Consider the following 18,261-nt stretch of genomic DNA (forward strand, 5'->3'; position numbering starts at 1 on the left):
ATATATATATATATATATATATATATATATATATATATACAACATACGATATACTTACATATACGAGCGTATACATACATATATATGCATGTATGCACACGGCCAGTTTGTATTGCCCGCCTAACAGCTCCTCGTGCGATATGGTCAGAATACCACCACAGTGAATATAACGACGAAATAAATATATAAATAAGGATAAGATCGGTATTTGAAAACCAGTATTCAAATATGTACCCCAACTGTGGTACATGCCCCAACCTTTTGGAAGGGTTATAATACTATTTTAATCAAGGGCAACAATTTACAATTAAATCAAATTTCACTTGTGCATCCGAAAATCTGATCTACGAAATCAGATGCTCGGGCTGCCAGAAAGACTATATCGGTAGCGCGGGGAATTCTATCCGTCAACATTGTACGGTGCATCGTCAACAGATAGCCTCACCACAATACCGCCAAATTTATCTCAGGGAACATATCGACGTATGTTCGAAACAAGCACAACCTAAATTTACTATTTTCACTGTATATAAATTTGCTGACCGGACTTCTAGACAAGCCCCACTCAATAAAGAGACATATTTCAACCCAACATGCAAACCTGAACTTAACACCAATTCATTTTAATTGTATTACTAATTGACACTTAATTACTTGACTCCTGGACACCCATTCATATTAAACCTGAGTCATAATAGGTCCGACATGACTCTTATGAAGAACGTATTCATATCTTGGCAATTGCTTTGTTGTTCATTTTCTATTGGACTGATTTATTTTATTAAATTGTGGAATTGCAACATATACAAAAAAGTTATATATGTATGCCAACCACAATTTTTAGGTATAAATTACTGTTCATACCTATATGTATACATATATACATATATATTTTTACAAGCGAGAAAATGAGATGTTAGAGCTAAAATACATGCATATACTCATTCACACATTACTGCTTAATCTTTAAAACCTTGTACGGTAATATAATTAACTATGTATAAAATGAAATGACTCCTGTAACTGTATGCTTGCGAAAATCACTGAAGAGCTTCATGAAGAAACAAGAGTTGTTCCCCTTGACATATTGCTTCATCTCTGCTCACTTTTTTTTCAAAGATGGCATCCTATTGAAAACAAAAAATTTTCTCTATATAAGTTGACAATCCTTTGATCGTGAAACCGGTACTTATTTAATTTGTAATGCTGTAATATGATACTAATATCACCATGAACTTCATTATACAAACTTTCTGTGACTTTTACATTTCTTTTCTTTCTTATATACCTATCCTACGTGTATACAGAACTTTCCATTCTTCACAATATATATATATATATATGTACCTGTGTGTGTATGTGTGCGTGCGTGTGTGTCTTCGTGTATGTGTTTGTCAACCACTCCCGTGTTGGTGTGTTTGATGTCTTTGTAACTTAGCAGTTCAGCCAAAACCCTATAGATTAAGTACCAGGATTGACAAATAATAAGTAATACGGTCAATTCATTCGACTAAAAGTTCTTCGTGGTGATGCCCCAGCATGAAACAAGTAGAAGATAAAAAATAAGATATGCAAATATATACGTAAACTCACACATGCACATGCGATCACAAACACTTACACAAACGCATGAATACACACACACACACACACACACACACACACGCACACACACACACACACACACAAACACATACACACACGTACGCACACACGCACGCACGCACACACACACACAAACACAACCAAAATGGCTCAGACAAAAGTAGCATTCATTTTCTCAGGTCGTTTAATTTGCCTCAATTGATCAATAGACCAATTTATTATACTTATAATGACTACTGGGAACAACTGTAACCCCAATATGTTCCAATAAAGTAATACCATTATTTTAAACTTGTTTCTTATACACACACACACAAACACACGCACACACACACACACACACACACACACACACACACACACACACACACACACACACACACACACACACACACACACACACACACACACACACACACACACATATATATTGACTTCTAATATAAGGATAGCATTTTTCAAAAATCTTATCAGTGACCAGCATATTAAAATACCTTTTAAGGTGAAAATTATAAACAATTATAAATAAGGGCACAAGAAAAAGATTACATATATATATCACTGCATATCTTTTGCGTCTTGCTCTCCAAGGAGTACAGCCTCATCTCTTTTAGTTTCTTCCAGTTGTCCATCTATTGCACTAAAGGAATTTTTAAATACAGTGGCGTTAGATTGCCTCCAATTCTATCTTTAATTTGACGCTGTGTGGTGACAATAATTGGGGAAATAATAAGTGACTGAACACGAAATGATAAGTGACTGAACACGAATGTTCTCAGCAAGAGCATCATTATTTCGCTTTTACATGTCCTGAATTATCTGAGAACCCAGCCAGTCAGTCGTCTGCTCGTTGGCGCCTTCTTAGTAATATGCACATGGAACGATTCACCGACGCTTCCTCTTGTATTGCAATACCGGCTGGTATTTCATATACGAATTGCAGTCTGTGGACCGGTAGCGGAGTGCTTGAAACTTGTTAACACTGAATAACATTGTTTTTATCAGAGCACTTGTATATTGCGTTCAAATCTTTATATAGTTTTAAGGTATCTTCAGGGTCTTTGACTGTTTGTGATACTTTTGTGTTATCAGCACAGCTTGTAAGTGTAGCTGAGTGTATGAATGATGGTAGGCCTAACAGAGCCATAACAAACAGCAGAAATCACTGATCAGTTCTCTGAGAAATTTCCCTAAATATTTATGTCTCATCAGAGAGAGAATGCCATTGACTATAATTGCTTAACTCCTACCTCTTGAAAAGTCATGCTCCTATTCCTCTAGTTTACCAATGATACTGGAGAAACACAGTTTGTGCCATATCATTCTGTGATAGACTCTCATGAAGGCGTTGACAAAATCGAGATATATCACATCCACACTTTAACAGCACAGCTACAATTTCAGTAGCCAGTTATAATGATGTAGTAGCTGTGCAAAGCAGCTTGTTCCTGGACAGAGGCCATGTTGCGTCTCAGTGAGCAAGCCACTATTCATAACACTCTATACACATACATACATACATACATACATACATACATACATGCATGCATACACACACACACACACACACACACACACACACACACACACACACACACACACACACACACACACACACACATACACACACACACACACAGATACACACACACACACACTGAAATAGATAATGGTGAGCTAGGTTATGTTTACTCGAAAATACTTGGATTTTCAGGCAAAGAAAGTGCCCAGCTTACTCGACACTATACAAATAGTATTTGGAAGTAAAGCAGTAAACAGGATTTTTGTTAAGTCCGTCATGTAACAACATATTTTTTAACCAAATTTTAGCCTTAGAAGTTTGTTTCTTTGGTAGAAGCTAGTTCGTCTTTGCAAAAAAATTATTTAACTATTTATAAAATCAATAAATCGATGCATATACAGGTAGACGCACACATAGAAATACACGTACACACACACACATATATATGCAATTTGTACATGTATACACATATAAATGTATTGTGTATATATTAATATATATGCATACATAAATCTATTGATTATATATATATATATATTCATGAATATATATATATATATATACATGAATATATATATATATATATATATATATATTCATGTATACATGCACGCACATAAACACTCACACACACGCATACATACATCCATTCATACATACATACATGCACAAATACTCGGTTGATGTTAAAATTCCAATGAAGGAGCCTTGGATCTAGGTTAGAAACCGCCTCTTTCTCTATTGGCAACAAATCTTGAAATAAAATTGAATAATGACATGTATATATATATATATATATATATATGTATATATATATATAAATATAAATTTATTTGTATGAAGAGAAAGGTTGAGAGAAGTAAGTGTGACAGATATATTAAGTGTGAAGTAGGTACCCTTGCGTTTGCTGTATTTTATGACTAGCAAGAGGACATTCAACAAATATCAATATATCAATATTGTAAACGGACAACGTATGAAAAAAAATCTCTTTAGAAAATGAAAGACGAACATGAAAGTATGAATTCGTTACGAAGAATTTTATGCAGTAGCATAACAATGTAACAGACACATGGGGACCAGCATAAAGCATAATTGTCTTGATTTGGACACTAACGCTGTGCATGGTTTCATTATAACAATTTATGATTTGTAGCATTGGTACAAGCGCACACAATTGGATGAGAAATATAATTGATTAAATCGACTCCAGTATTTGTCTGATACTATATTCTGTCACTCCCGGAAGCATGGGAGGCAAAGGTGAAGTTTATACATTAGTGGTGTGTAATATCGTCAGAAGGCTAGGTAGTGTGTAGAATGAGTTTAATTAGCTAAATCAGTTTCATTGTTAAATGGTAAGGTGGGGAGCTGGCATTACCGTTAGCACACCGAGCGAAATGCTTAGCAGTATTTCGTCCATCTTTACGTTCTGAGTTCAAATTATGACGAGATCGACTTTGCCTTTCATCCTTTCGAGGTTGATGATATAAGTTCTAGTTACGCACCGGATTCGATGTAATCGATTATCCCCCACTCAAGGTTCCATGCACTGTGCCCATAGTAGAAAGGATTGTTAAATAGTTCTTAACTGATAAACTTCGAAATAATGGAAAGTAAAGTCGATCTCGGTGGGATTTGAACACAGAATGCAAGTACATGTAACTAAATTCTGCGTGGTCATTTGAATACCAGTACTTCACAGTCACTTTATTTTACCGACCTAGAACTGAAGAAAGACTAAGCGAATTAAAAGAAACGACTGTATTTCTTAATTCATTCTGAAACTTAAATAAATTATTTGAATCTTTTTGAGAAAAAATGCATAGCCAAGCAGATATACCTTAACTCGTACGTTTCCATTTAAATTTTCTTCTGATTAACATGCTTCTTGATATTTCAGGATTCTTTAGGTGCAGTTTGACTTTGCTTATACTAGAGTTTATCTCTCATTACATTGATTTAACTGTTAGTTTACGTAACAAACTTTTAGAGCTGAGAGATCGGAGAGCAATAGGTGTAAAAGATTAAAAATTTGAAGAAGTGAACAGTTACCGTTTTGTCTAATTCATCAAACTATTTCGCATTTACACACTAGTGCACTGCATGTGTTTAACGCACAGTATCAAGATTAAGTCAAAACCTGAGAAGTTATTCAACGAATCAGGACGGATTAAATAAACCATGTCCTAAATATTATAATTTATCAATAATAAATGCCTAGTTCTTTGATTAATGGTGCCTTCATAAAAATGAATCAATCCAAAATTTCGAAATTGAGTTGATAGAGAGCTCAGCACCCACTCGTACATAAAGATTCTATCAATATTTCTATCTGGAAATAAGTATGCTCTTCGTTTCAGGTGTTGCTCATAATTTGTGGTGCCAAAGCAAAAGGTACAGCAGAAATAAAATTGCTTAAGTTTGTCAATCCAACTGGAAATACTTTTTACGGTTCATGTTGTGATTTCAAGTCATTTTGGTCTTACGAATGTCTCGAATGCGACCATGTGTTTAAGATATGTATCGGGAACATAACAGGGTAAGTTTATCATTTTTTCTTCTGCATTGTAATCTAAATAAAAAAATCGAATTTATATTCAAATAATAATGACACCCTTACTTCATAGACAAATAAAGAATATTTTGATACCAGCAAGGGATTGATACGTATTTTATCGATTCAGAATTTTATTTAATCGCAGTTGAACTTGGATTCAGATTCCAGATAGATAAAAACTAAGAGCAAACTATGCTGTTGCTTATTTTACTAGAGATTAGTTAACTTCCGGCCTACAAGATAATATATTAGGCAACGTATTTAATCAAATATGACTTTGCTGCAATTATTCTTCGTAACTGAAGTAGATTTATGATTTTGAAGGAAATTTCCAGGTTTGTTGATTGGTTTTACCGACGTCTTCTCGGCGAGCACATTTATTTCTATCGCTCAATCAACCAAACTCTAATCAGATGCCGTCTGGTGATATATTGGATTAATATAAGCTCGAACAGTACCAGCTAGATGAGAGTTTTGTTAGTTTGTAACACTGACTTCAGTCTCACGATTATTGCTTGGAGAACAATGGACTTTAGAGTAATGACCAGTTTTAAATGAATAATGTCAGCGCCAAATATACCGGTGACGATCATGGAAGTTAATAACTTATAGAAACCTTTATATGATTATATTAGTACGAATTTATAATTATCATTGACGTACATTTACTAATTCCTGCAAATAGAAAGAGCACCTACTCGATATAATAGGATTTTAAGCATAATAATTTGTGAATAGTATGCATTTCAATGAAGTTTGACTAAATAGTTGAAAGTTTCTGTAACTGACAAAATAGGGTCCTTTTTTATTTACAAATACAGGATCTCATTTTAAACAAAAACATTTTAATATTTTCTGTTTAACGTATACATGCAACAGCAAGACGGTCATGCACTGATCAGACTTGCTTCTATAATTGGAGTTCTGTTTTAGCTTACTGGCTTTGCATAGAAGAATAGCAAAGTAAAAGTCTAACTCCACAAATTCTCCATCTGTAACTTGATTTTTATAAACTAGTCGTATGCAAAATTTTACCATAACTTTTCTAGACTACAGAATCGCTCACGAAATAATTTCACCTTCAACCTCTTATTGTTTCACAAGAGAAAAAAAGATGAACATAGACAGATTTATAATTTTTCATTAAGAAACCTGTTTATGGACTGAAACAGGAATCTTTGCAAGGATAACTGCAGAATACGTGTCCTCATGATTTGGTTAAGTTTTAAGATCTGCAGCTATTTGTTTAAGGCAACGGAATTATATTTGTTGAGTTATAGTTTCAGAACTTTATTTAATTTATTTCATTAACTTTCTTTTATTCATTTTATCTCAATCAAAATAACTCCAATAGGTTCCACACTTACAAAACTGGTCAAATTTAGAAAACTGTTAAAATTTGCATAACTCGTCAAATTACCAAAGTTTTCTTCCGTGAAGTGGAAATATTAGTATGCAAGAAATCACATTACCAATTAGGCAGATTTTTGTTTCAGAGAAAACATAGTAAAATTTACTCACGTATTGGAGAAATTTCTTGAGAAATAATAAATACCAAGAGGATACACTAATCAGGATCGATATATCGAATTGTATTTACATCATTTGGATAACCACTCGCCAAGCAAAATACATACTTGTTAGTTTTAAATAGAAAATAAATTATATTTGGTTTCGTCTCTGCTATAAAATGGCGTCGTGAAAACGTGAGCAAATTTAATACAATTTGCATAAATGAAACTTTTGTTGATGGAATGTGTAAATACATTAATATGGCTAATTTCTCTGGACAATAACTTCTTAAACTGTCTGGAGTGATTTAAAAGTAATCTTTCTATAGAAACAAAAGAGCACTGCATAAAACTAGCTGTTGTGTTCAAGTTTGCTTTCCTACAGTTTATATCCTAACTTGGATGAACTAGCATCCTTAGATTAATTAATGATATATGTACGAATAATGTATACTTTTCTAGTCTGGATTAAAAGCAAGAAATCATTTCTTTTCCTATCATAGAATGATTTCTGTATAGTAAAATTCAGTTGCTTGCGATTCAAGTCTTTAAACTGATCCACACTTGCCTGCTGAAGAGAGATCGCTTCTTTACTCTCCTGTTACTCCGCTAAAGACATGCTTACCTCAAAACCAAGTTTTGCCGTGATTTAAAGCAAACGTATTATGGATGGACGAGAAATCATAATTTTTCAGGGTAATCATTCAGAATTATTAGGAAAAGGCATTACATCTACAGTGCCTGAGGAAATATTGTGTCTAATTAACATTAAATAACTCACTCGTTGGCTGACTGATTTAGTTTAAAATCATGTCTACAAAAGAAGCCCTATCTCTCCGAATCATCACATTATACCAATATATAGCATTATCAAGTGTATTGATAACGTAGAAAGTGTCGGTGTAGCGACGACCTATCGATGTGTTGACATTTTGTCGGTTATGCTAAAAACAACTCCAAATATACCTACACAAGAATAGCAGAGCATAAATGTTGTTACTCATAGTACTATCAACAGAAATTGGGGATATATAGGTAGCTATCTAATGTAATATCTTCTTCTGTCTATAGATATCTCTAACTTTCCCATCCCTCTATCTCTCCCACTCTTTCTCATCCTCTGTACATGCATACACGCTTATGTACATATGTGCATCTGTGTATGTTTGCATGTACCATGTATGCGTGTGTGTGTAATATTTATAAATAATACAATATGCATTAGGAAATCTAAACTGTACTACTTCGATGTGATACGTAAAAAAATATGTATATATATATATATATATATATATATATATGCATTATGTGTGTGAGTGTGTGTGTGCACGTGTGTGCACGTGTGTGCGTGTGTACGTGTGTGTATGTATACGTATGTAATATATACATACAGAGATACATGGATTCAGAAAACGTGGCTATCGCAATAAGCTGCTCTAACGGACACGGCTATCAGACCACATCATAATCCAATACAGACAAGTGTATATAATGCTCATTTCTGTACACTTGTAGGTCAAGTAGCATGGAAACGTGTGAATTTGGGAAGCAGATTACAGGAGCAGTGAAGAAAAATCAAATTCAATTTACCTCTGACATCGGTGGAACTAAAAACCCTCTAAAATTCTCCGTCAACACTTGGCCGGTGAGTATAAAAGGCTTTTGTTAATACAAGTATTGTGATGGCGCATGGCCTAGTGATTAGGCTGTTGCACTCACAATCGCTAGATCGTGGGTTCGATTCCGTGCATGCGCTGCGCTCTTGAGCAAAACACTTCATTTCACATTGTTCCAGTTTCATTTCGATCACATGTTGGCCTGCTTGCCTAGCCAGCGGGATGGTAGCATTTGAAGGCTTAAAAATGCGAAAGCGCATTGTGACAAGCGATGTGTAACAATGTCTTATAGCTTGGTCAGTCAGGTGATCACAGGACAACAAATATATTATTTGATTTTTCGGTAAGTATAAACAGATTTTTATTAATACAGTAAATATAGTTTGATTTTTACATAATAAGATGTGCAACCTATAGAATTGATCAAATGTGGACTCATGCGACTGATGTTTCAGTAAACTGATAGTTTTGCACAATTTTGAGCCTAATGTTTGGAAGAGAAACACCTCGATAGTTACAAAACCACCAGAATACATCGCTGATCTGGTAGTCTTTGTAATTTGTGAAGTATGCGCTCATTTACACATCGCCCACCAATATACATTATTTTAATTAATGCCAGTGGAACAGTCACTTTAGCGCACATATACCTGGATGGTTTAATGCTTTACTTTTCAGCTACATAGTTCGGTGTCCGATACTAATAATAGGGCCCCTTCGCCATAGGTTGATCCCATGGTTATGAGTCGAATTTGATAGACAGAAGCTATACAGGTTTTCATATCTCTCAAACTTTCTTAATTGTTATAATGTAAACGACTTACAACTCTTGTAAGATGGAAGTTCTTAAATTGACGGAGAAAATTTGTAGTATTGCCTTGGTATAGTGGTTAGACTGTCTCATTTTTACAGAAAATGTAGGTTCGAGTCCGACAGGCTCCCACCGATTTCTTGGTTCCATTCAATGTTTGATTTTGAACCAAATGTTATTTATGCTTTCATGTTCTTCGAGTTCTACCGTTACAAAAATTATTTCTTATTTCACGAAATAAATATACATGCATGGTGTGCTCGTCGGTTGTACCCGCATAGTTTCAGATTAAGTTCTGCACCATGTTGTCATGGACAAGTGCCTTCCCGAATAGCTCCTTCCCGACTAACTCTTTGTGAGTGAATATGGGAGATGAAAAATTGTGAGAAGTCCATACACGGACACACACTCACGAACACACACCATCGCAAACAATCACACACACAAACACACACACAAACACACACACACAAACACACACAATCAAATACAATCACTCACACATGCCGTCAGACATATTTCTATTCAGGTTCACTCACATGACCAAATAGATCAGTCAGTTGAAAATCTAAGTAATGTTGCTACTATTAAGAAACTGCTATATACAATTTCAAAACTCATTATCAGTTCAGATTTATACAAAATAAATTTCTTCTGGTGTCTCTGTGTTTCAGTTAATCACGGAAGTTCTCTAATATGATTGTTTATATGTACATAAGTACATAGTTTCTTAGAGACGTAGAAAGTATTTACCGTATTTTAACGTGTACAAGGAATTCTTTTTTGTAAAAAATTAGGTTAAAAAAATATGGAAGTTTCTTATACATGGATAGTATTATAATCTCTTACATGACCTTTTTTCCTCAAAATTTAAGCCCCCCAAATTAAGGGGTTCCATATAGAGGAGGATTTCTTATACACGTTAAAATACGGTAATAATGTTATTTCATATTAGCTAAAGCTCAAAAAATAAAATATTGCCATTAGTTTAGATGGGAACGCTTTTTAGTGCCACGTGCTTAGTCGGGAACAAAATGAGTAAGTTGTGCAAAATGCGTAATTTCTGATTTCTCGTTCTTTTGTCCTCACTTGTTTGAAGCCATTACATTGCAAATATTGCATCCCCATTTTGTAGTGTTGCATTTTCTGTGGGAGTTGAAATTAGTCAGCATTGTTGTTGTTGAGGCTGAGAGAATTTGAAACAGTCACTCGGCATGTACTTTTTTTGAGAATTTTTATTCTCAAGTTTAACCCGATTGTATTTAGATTGGTAATAAAATATCTGGATAATTTGGGTGTTTAACAAAAATCCAAGTCACTTTTCCCCACACTAATATCTAATTTGATCATTTTCAGTTTTCAATAAAATAAAAATAATGACTAATGCGGGGCAAAGTGGGTAATGAATAATTTCAATAATTTATTTGTTTCAACATCATGGCGCGTAAATATATCAGGAAGAGAGCCACTGCAGCAGATCGTGAAGAAGCCTTCGAGAATATTTTAAGTTGTGTTTTTTAGATTTAGTGGAGTTTCATTAATTTCATATTACGTGTCATTTTTCCGCGATCCTCTTTCATGTGCTATAGATATTTAAATTTTTTGTTACATTTCTGATATTTTCTGATATCTAAAGATAGATATAGATGAGTATGAGTCTTTCCAATATAAATTTAGACAAATGAAGAGGCAAAATTGCCTTAATTTGCCTTACACATTTTGCCCAACCTAAATTATTCTTGAGTATGCTCAAAGAGAGCGGAGATAATTTTATGACACAGCGTTCTGAATATGCTTATAGTGTTTTTCCTTAGCTGATACAACTTTTGTAAGGTAGTGAACATTTATGAAAAACATATCTTTTCTCAAAGTCACAAATGCAGTAAATATTGTGCCACCACCTTACAATATTGTGTAGTTAACAGGCAATTAAATTGACTATCGCTTCTCCAAAGTTCGACTAACTGAAGACTATACATGTAAACGTATATAATGAAAATAGAACACAAGTGGATTAAATTGAAATTCTCGTAATGAGTGTGGAATTGCAGTATGATAACTTACCCATTCAGTCATCTGGTCTACGGCAAACATTTACAAACAAATATCAGAAAACTTAATATTAAAACAGCACATTTTGCACGGTTATTTTCTTTAGCGAAAAATGCATTTTTATATATTTGCAAGTATGTCTCTATTTAATCAATGCTGAGAGTAAATGAGTTACAATTTTAAATATTAGAATAGGGTACTTAACTATGTAGGATATCAGTCGCAAATACGTTGGATATACAGTAATCCATCGACTATCACGTTTGTTACGTTCCAAAATACACTACGATAGGTGAAAATCCCCGAAGTAGAAACAATACTGTATATTTTTTTTATTACTTTTATAAGGAATCGACGTAAGCTTAAATAATAAACCGCGATAGGTGAACCGCGATATGGCGAAGGATTACTGTATCCTGAAAAAAGTAGACTGACTTTTGTCTCAAATTCAATTTCCATTAATTACTTCTTCCGTTCCACATCTAATTTACCCACTTTTAATGTAATCACGTGACTTAGTGCTTAGGGTATTGAGCTCAAGATCGTAAAGTCGTGAGTTCAATTCCCGGTAACGCACTGTGACCTTGAGCAAAGCACTTCATTTCACGTTAATCCAGTACACTCAGCTGGCAAAAATGAGTAGTACTTGTATTTTAAAGTGCCAAGCATGTCACATTCTGTGTCACAATGAATCTGCCTGAGAACTGCGTTAAAGGTACGCGTATCTGTGGAGTGCTCAGCCACTTGCACGTTAATTTCACATGCAGGCTATTCCGTAGCTTGAATCAAATGGAAACCTTGCCGTCGTAACCGACGAAGTGCCAGTATAATATAATCGTATTATTTTTATTTCTGAACCACTTTCACAATTCTTTACGTCATCTTTGTATTTACATAATGATGGAAATTATAAACACGTTATGGGAATCTAAATTAGAGGCTTTAATACTTCTATTTTGTTATATTGTAGATCCTACTTTATGTTTTACCAAAAGTATTCTCTATTGTATTATTAATGTAAACGAACTGTAACATCTTTGAAGAAAATCATATTCATCTAACAAGCTAAAACCCAAATATTCCCGAGTTTGATATTTTATTTCTATAGCAGATCCAATCATCACTTTTTAAAGTAAAGAATTACAAAAAAATAAATATTGGCTGTGATATATAATGATTTTAAAAACGGAATCCATCTGATTTCTAATTTCAATGCAAAGAACTTGATTTACTCCATTCAAAATATAGAAGAAAGATATGAATTTAAAAACGTTTCAGGTTTTTGTCGTGTATTTAATCTTGTAGGCAATTGAAATCATAGGAAAGTTATTGATTATATGTGTAAATGATAGACTAAAAACCAGCAAAAAAAAAAAAAAAAAAAGCTTTGGTGACACTGTCTGGGCAAGTTTATAATTTCGCTTCTCTTTCTTACATAAACAATAGGAACGTTAATTTTCTGTGATAAATTTTGAATAAATACTCTACGAAACTTCTTATTTCTATTAAAAGTTAATTTGAGTAAATCTTGAACTTTCAACCCCTGAACTCAATCTTGGAAACTTTTTAATTGAGACATATTCATTTCTTGCGTATCTTATAGCTTCACAAATTGCTACAAATTAATTGTATCAGAAGAGTAGAAAAAGATAATTTAGAAATGAACTTTTACATACGACATCCTGTTTTATATAAAAGGTATGTCTCAGTAAATTTTAACCTCCACTTCCATTTCTTACTGCTAAAACTCTTCACATATTAACAATGCTTTGAAGAAGTTTTCAATTTATAATTCATGAATATATGGGTTTGTTTATAAATGTTATATATAGTATAAATAATGTCGCTTCAAATCGGAGAATATATATTGTTGTGATATATTATTATACAGTTATTATTATACAATGAGTCTTCCATAGTAGCTTTCTCTCCGTAACTTACAAAGCTTTTTTGGTTTGTTCACAAATATTATATATAGCATGAAACAGTTTAAGTATATATTAACTAAATTTGACCGACATTGACGGGTGTTCGCTTGGGCAATCGGACGTGCAAGGAGCAGTGTAAGCGTTGATTTGTGGGTTCGATTCTGCCTGGGGTTACCTCATCATTCATTTTTCGGTCATTTGTTTGTATTTAAAAATTGTTGCTTCAAATCGAAGAATAAATATTACTATGATATATAGTTATATATATAATAATTATTTTTATAGTTACACACACACACACACACACACACACACACATATATATATATATATATACAGAGAGAGAGAGAGAGAGAGAGGTGGAAGAGGGAGAGAGAAAGAAAGATGGGAGAGAGAGCCGATGAACAAACGATAACATGGTGACGTGTTAAAACCATTACCCGTTTTCAAACATCCTTGGACAGAAATACACTTCGAAAATGAATGAAAATTTGCAGTCCAACTTTTGTAACCATTTATATATTAATGGTAAGCGTAGAGAAAGGTACAACTGGACACAGTGGTACATTCGGTCTTTGATTGAATAATAATAAGAAGAAGAAAAATAAATGTCCCAATGCAGTACTAGGAATAACTCTCATAGCTTCTGATCTTAACCGATTGGAAGTGTTATCATGAACATGTTTTGTCTTGGTATAAAATATGGGCTACAGCAAATATTCTGCTCAATACTACAGATGTGCTTGTCACGTTGTTTGAGCGTGTCCCTTGATAGGTGGTGATATGTGCATCTCTGATCACGAGTAGAAGTAGTGGGGTGGGGGGGCATCAGAGCTATGTGTTCAGAGGAATTCTTTGAGGTTTGAATACTTCACCTCTTGAAACATGGGTGTTTCGTTCATTATCAGTAAATAACCTTGTTCAGGGATCTTTTGAGCAAGATAGGCTACTTGATATGAAGAAGCAGGATGGGCTACTCGGCCTGCAAGATCATGCGCTGTTTATCTTGATATGACATTCACCATGCTGTGCTCATATGGTTGTGATGCATGTGTATGGTGTACTCGCATCGGACGGGTTGTCATGATGTGTATACAGGGCTTCGTATATTTTAACCCAGCGTCACTTTGATAGCATGCACTTTTTCCTTACTCACTACTACTACTACTACTACTACTACTACTACTACTACTACTACTACTACTAATAATAATAATAATAATAATAATGTAACGGAATTTGATAAATTAAGTAAATATAAGGACTTGGAAATTGAAATACAAAAGATATGGCATCTTAAAACGAGAACTGCTGCTGTTGTTGTGCCCTAGGTGTGATAAGAAAGGGATGTCAAAAACTTCTAGATAATATCCCAGGAGAGCCATGTCTCAGAGAAATCCAAAATATTGTGCTGATAAATACTACCTACATCCTTAAAAACCCGTATAAGTTTAAATGTCTGTGTTGTATTACATGAAGATATTTCGCTACTGCCCCTGCCAATTCTCCTCCCCAAACTTTCACTCATACTGTAGCATCTCTTATCCTTCAGCCACCCTAGGACGCTGGGTGTGTCTCGGCAAGTGATTGTAACAAATATGCAAATTAAAAGTAAATAATAATAATAATAATAATTTAATTACAATTCTATCATAGGGGGTATGATCAAGGGATAAAAAGGCCTGAAATTTGGAGAAGTGGATTAGTTGAGTTAATGGACGACAATACTTAAGTGTTACCTTATTTTAGTTGCACGGAAAAGATAGAATGCAAAATCAACCTCGTCGGAATTCGAACTCAGAACGTAAAGAGCCAGAGGTAATGCCACTGAGTATATTGTTCAACATGCTTGCGATTCTGCCAGCACGCTGTATTAATATCATGCATGATAATCTTGCTTTATTTGCGTATTGACAAAATGCTATTCCAAGACTAAATTTCTGTTTCATTAAAGTAGAAATAAAATGATTATGCTAAAATATGGAATTATATATTTCAGTGTCAGAATAACATTCAATTTAGATTAGAATTCATCATATCAATGGCAATGAGTAACATTGTAGTATTAGGAACTCATCTAAGTCAAAACGGTGTTGATGAGTTACAGAACCCATTGGGTTCCCAGCGGTTCCTGGAGAATAGATTTTCATGTAATTTTATTAGTACACTTTAGTCTGAACCAAATTAAATCTATGATTGGATCTGAACTCAGTGCAACAACTTTATCCATTAATTACTGAACCTTGCCATTGTTTTCTCCAGTTAATTCTACCTACGCATGATATCTATTCGAAGTTGTCTCTCTCGTAACGGAAGTTCGCGCTATGTACGAAAGAAGATTAATAGACGCTGTGCTGACTTGGCTAACTGCACACTACTAACGCCTATACATGTTTCCAATTAAAAGATGTCGTTGTGAAAAACATTTATGTAATCAATATGTTAATTAATTTCATAATTATTTTTCATCAGATCCGACCATAATGCTTTCATTAATATTTTGTATTTATACTTCTCCAAGTACTAGCTTCATCACCTTTGATCCGCTGCAATTTCCGCCCCATCCCATCAATCTATTTATATCAAAATTACATAATTTTGCACTGCCATTCTTTGTAACTCTTATTGATTCTTCAGAGCTTCATGAAAATCAAAATTGATGTGCTAGATCAAGATGGTTTTGGAAACTTTGATTTCATTGATCATTACGAATATCCAATTTTCCCCACCAATTTGACCAATCAACAAGATTCTACAGGTCAGGAGCTGCAACTAATTGGTGAAATAACTGAGTGAGTAATAAAAGGAACTGTATTATTTGATTATCGTTTTCGTACACTTAAAAAAAATCATTTCTTTCTTCTCGTATTTCTGTTTTTCTTTATTCTTGTTGGAAATACAAAACTAGAGTCCTCTTCAATCAATTACGCACTTATAGTCACATATACCAGATGAATTGCCATCTGCACCCAGCTGATTCATTATCATTTCTTTCGCTTTCTCATTCATACATAATCTGTCACCAATACTTAACGCCAGCATCTGGCTTTCCGTGCCTTTATTTATAACCATCATGTTGCAAGTATTTTGACTAAGTCTCCAGTATGAGGGTAAATTGACGTTATATTTAGTTGGTTCCAACTGCAGGAATCCACAATGGATGGCTTGTTTTCACTATTTCCTTTCTCCAGTCTCAGATCTTATGTAAATATCATATGCTCTGTCTCTTTTTGGACAAATCCACAAAAGTAACTAAGCCAAAATGTTCCAATATCGCATTTGTAATATACTTTTCTTGATCGAAATCTATTTTTCATCATTGCTTTACTCTTTTCATATACTTGATCGCTTATCCACATGGTTTCGCATATTGTAGTTTACTACTTTAGCTGATATGGTTGATATAAAAGTTACATACATACATGTATGTATATACATGCATAAATACACACACACACACACACACACACACACACACAGAGGCCAACAGCAAATAGATAATATTTGCGCAATCGCTAAAGAGGCTCCTTCAGCTGAAGAGATATAATCTTTTGTGAATGAATGAACAAATGAATGAATACATATTCTATCCACTAAGGCACGTGACCATTATACTACAAAACCATTAAAATAATTTTAATTGAGAAAATCAATCAAAAACTTAATTGCGCTGATTCTACTCATAAACAGCATCTTACATGTAATAAAACGCAATGTGCATCTCGTTTAGTTACAAAATATAAAAAGGCAACACAAAGAGGTCTCCTTTCTAAAAAGAACGCAGAATATAGCAACACGAAACAGTATACTCACATACACATCCATATTTTATAAAATTCCATCATACAGAACAGTAGTGTATAATCTACACATCGTTATATATATTGCATTTGAAGTTGGGCTGTTGCTAATGTGTTCGAGCATATCATAACTTCGTAAAAAATGTACAAGTAACAGTAAACATTTCATAATGTAATTTAGAAAAGAAGAAATACACAACAGCATTCTACTTGGTGTAACAAAAATACTACTAAAATTATTACACTAGCCATAACGTCAGCATTTCCTTCAAATCATACCTCACTATTCTAGTAATAGGGTAAGTTAGTTAATATAATTCAAAGTATGTATGGTCATGAAAAACGGTATGCTTATGCCTAGGTCAACAACAAAAATAATTCTCCTCTGTCGACGAGTTAACTCAGGTTTAAGTTGTTGGCACTACGTCGCTTACGACGCCGAGGGTTCCAGTTGATCTGATCTACGGAACAGCCTGCTCGTGAAATTAACGTGTAAGTAGCTGAGCACTCCACAGACACGTGTGCCCTTAACGTAGTTCTCGGGGGATAATCAGCGTGAAACAGTGCGACAATGCTGGCCCTGATGAATTACAGTCACAACAGAAACAGGAAGAAAGAGTGAGAGAAAGAGTACAGCAGGGTTCGCCACCATCCCCTGCCGGAGTCTCGTGGAGCTTTAGGTGTTTTCGCTCAATAAACACTCACGACGCCCGGTCTGGGAATAGAAACCCCGATCCTATGACCACGAGTCCGCTGCCCTAACCACTGGGCCATTGCGCCTCCACACAACTCAGGTTTAAACAGCAATAATAACCACGATAATCTACTGCCGATGCTAGACACATCGCGCAGAAAT

At 34.3% G+C, this 18,261-nt stretch overlaps 1 protein-coding gene across 3 annotated transcripts in view; it reads left to right on the top strand.

The window, feature by feature from the left end:
• Positions 1-18,261, top strand: part of LOC106880385 (uncharacterized) — a 103,173-nt gene that overhangs the window by 12,197 nt on the left and 72,715 nt on the right. For 2 of the 3 annotated variants that reach the window (XM_014930296.2, XM_052972366.1), the window contains exons 2-4: positions 5,491-5,669; positions 8,714-8,843; positions 16,243-16,397. In XM_014930296.2, coding sequence (XP_014785782.1) covers positions 5,491-5,669; positions 8,714-8,843; positions 16,243-16,397 — 464 coding nt within the window. The remainder of the gene's footprint in view (positions 1-5,490; positions 5,670-8,713; positions 8,844-16,242; positions 16,398-18,261) is intronic. The other variant, XM_052972367.1, reaches the window with a different exon arrangement.

This window comes from Octopus bimaculoides, chromosome 13, assembly GCF_001194135.2.
Source record: "Octopus bimaculoides isolate UCB-OBI-ISO-001 chromosome 13, ASM119413v2, whole genome shotgun sequence".
Classification (NCBI taxonomy): Eukaryota; Metazoa; Mollusca; class Cephalopoda; order Octopoda; family Octopodidae; genus Octopus; species Octopus bimaculoides.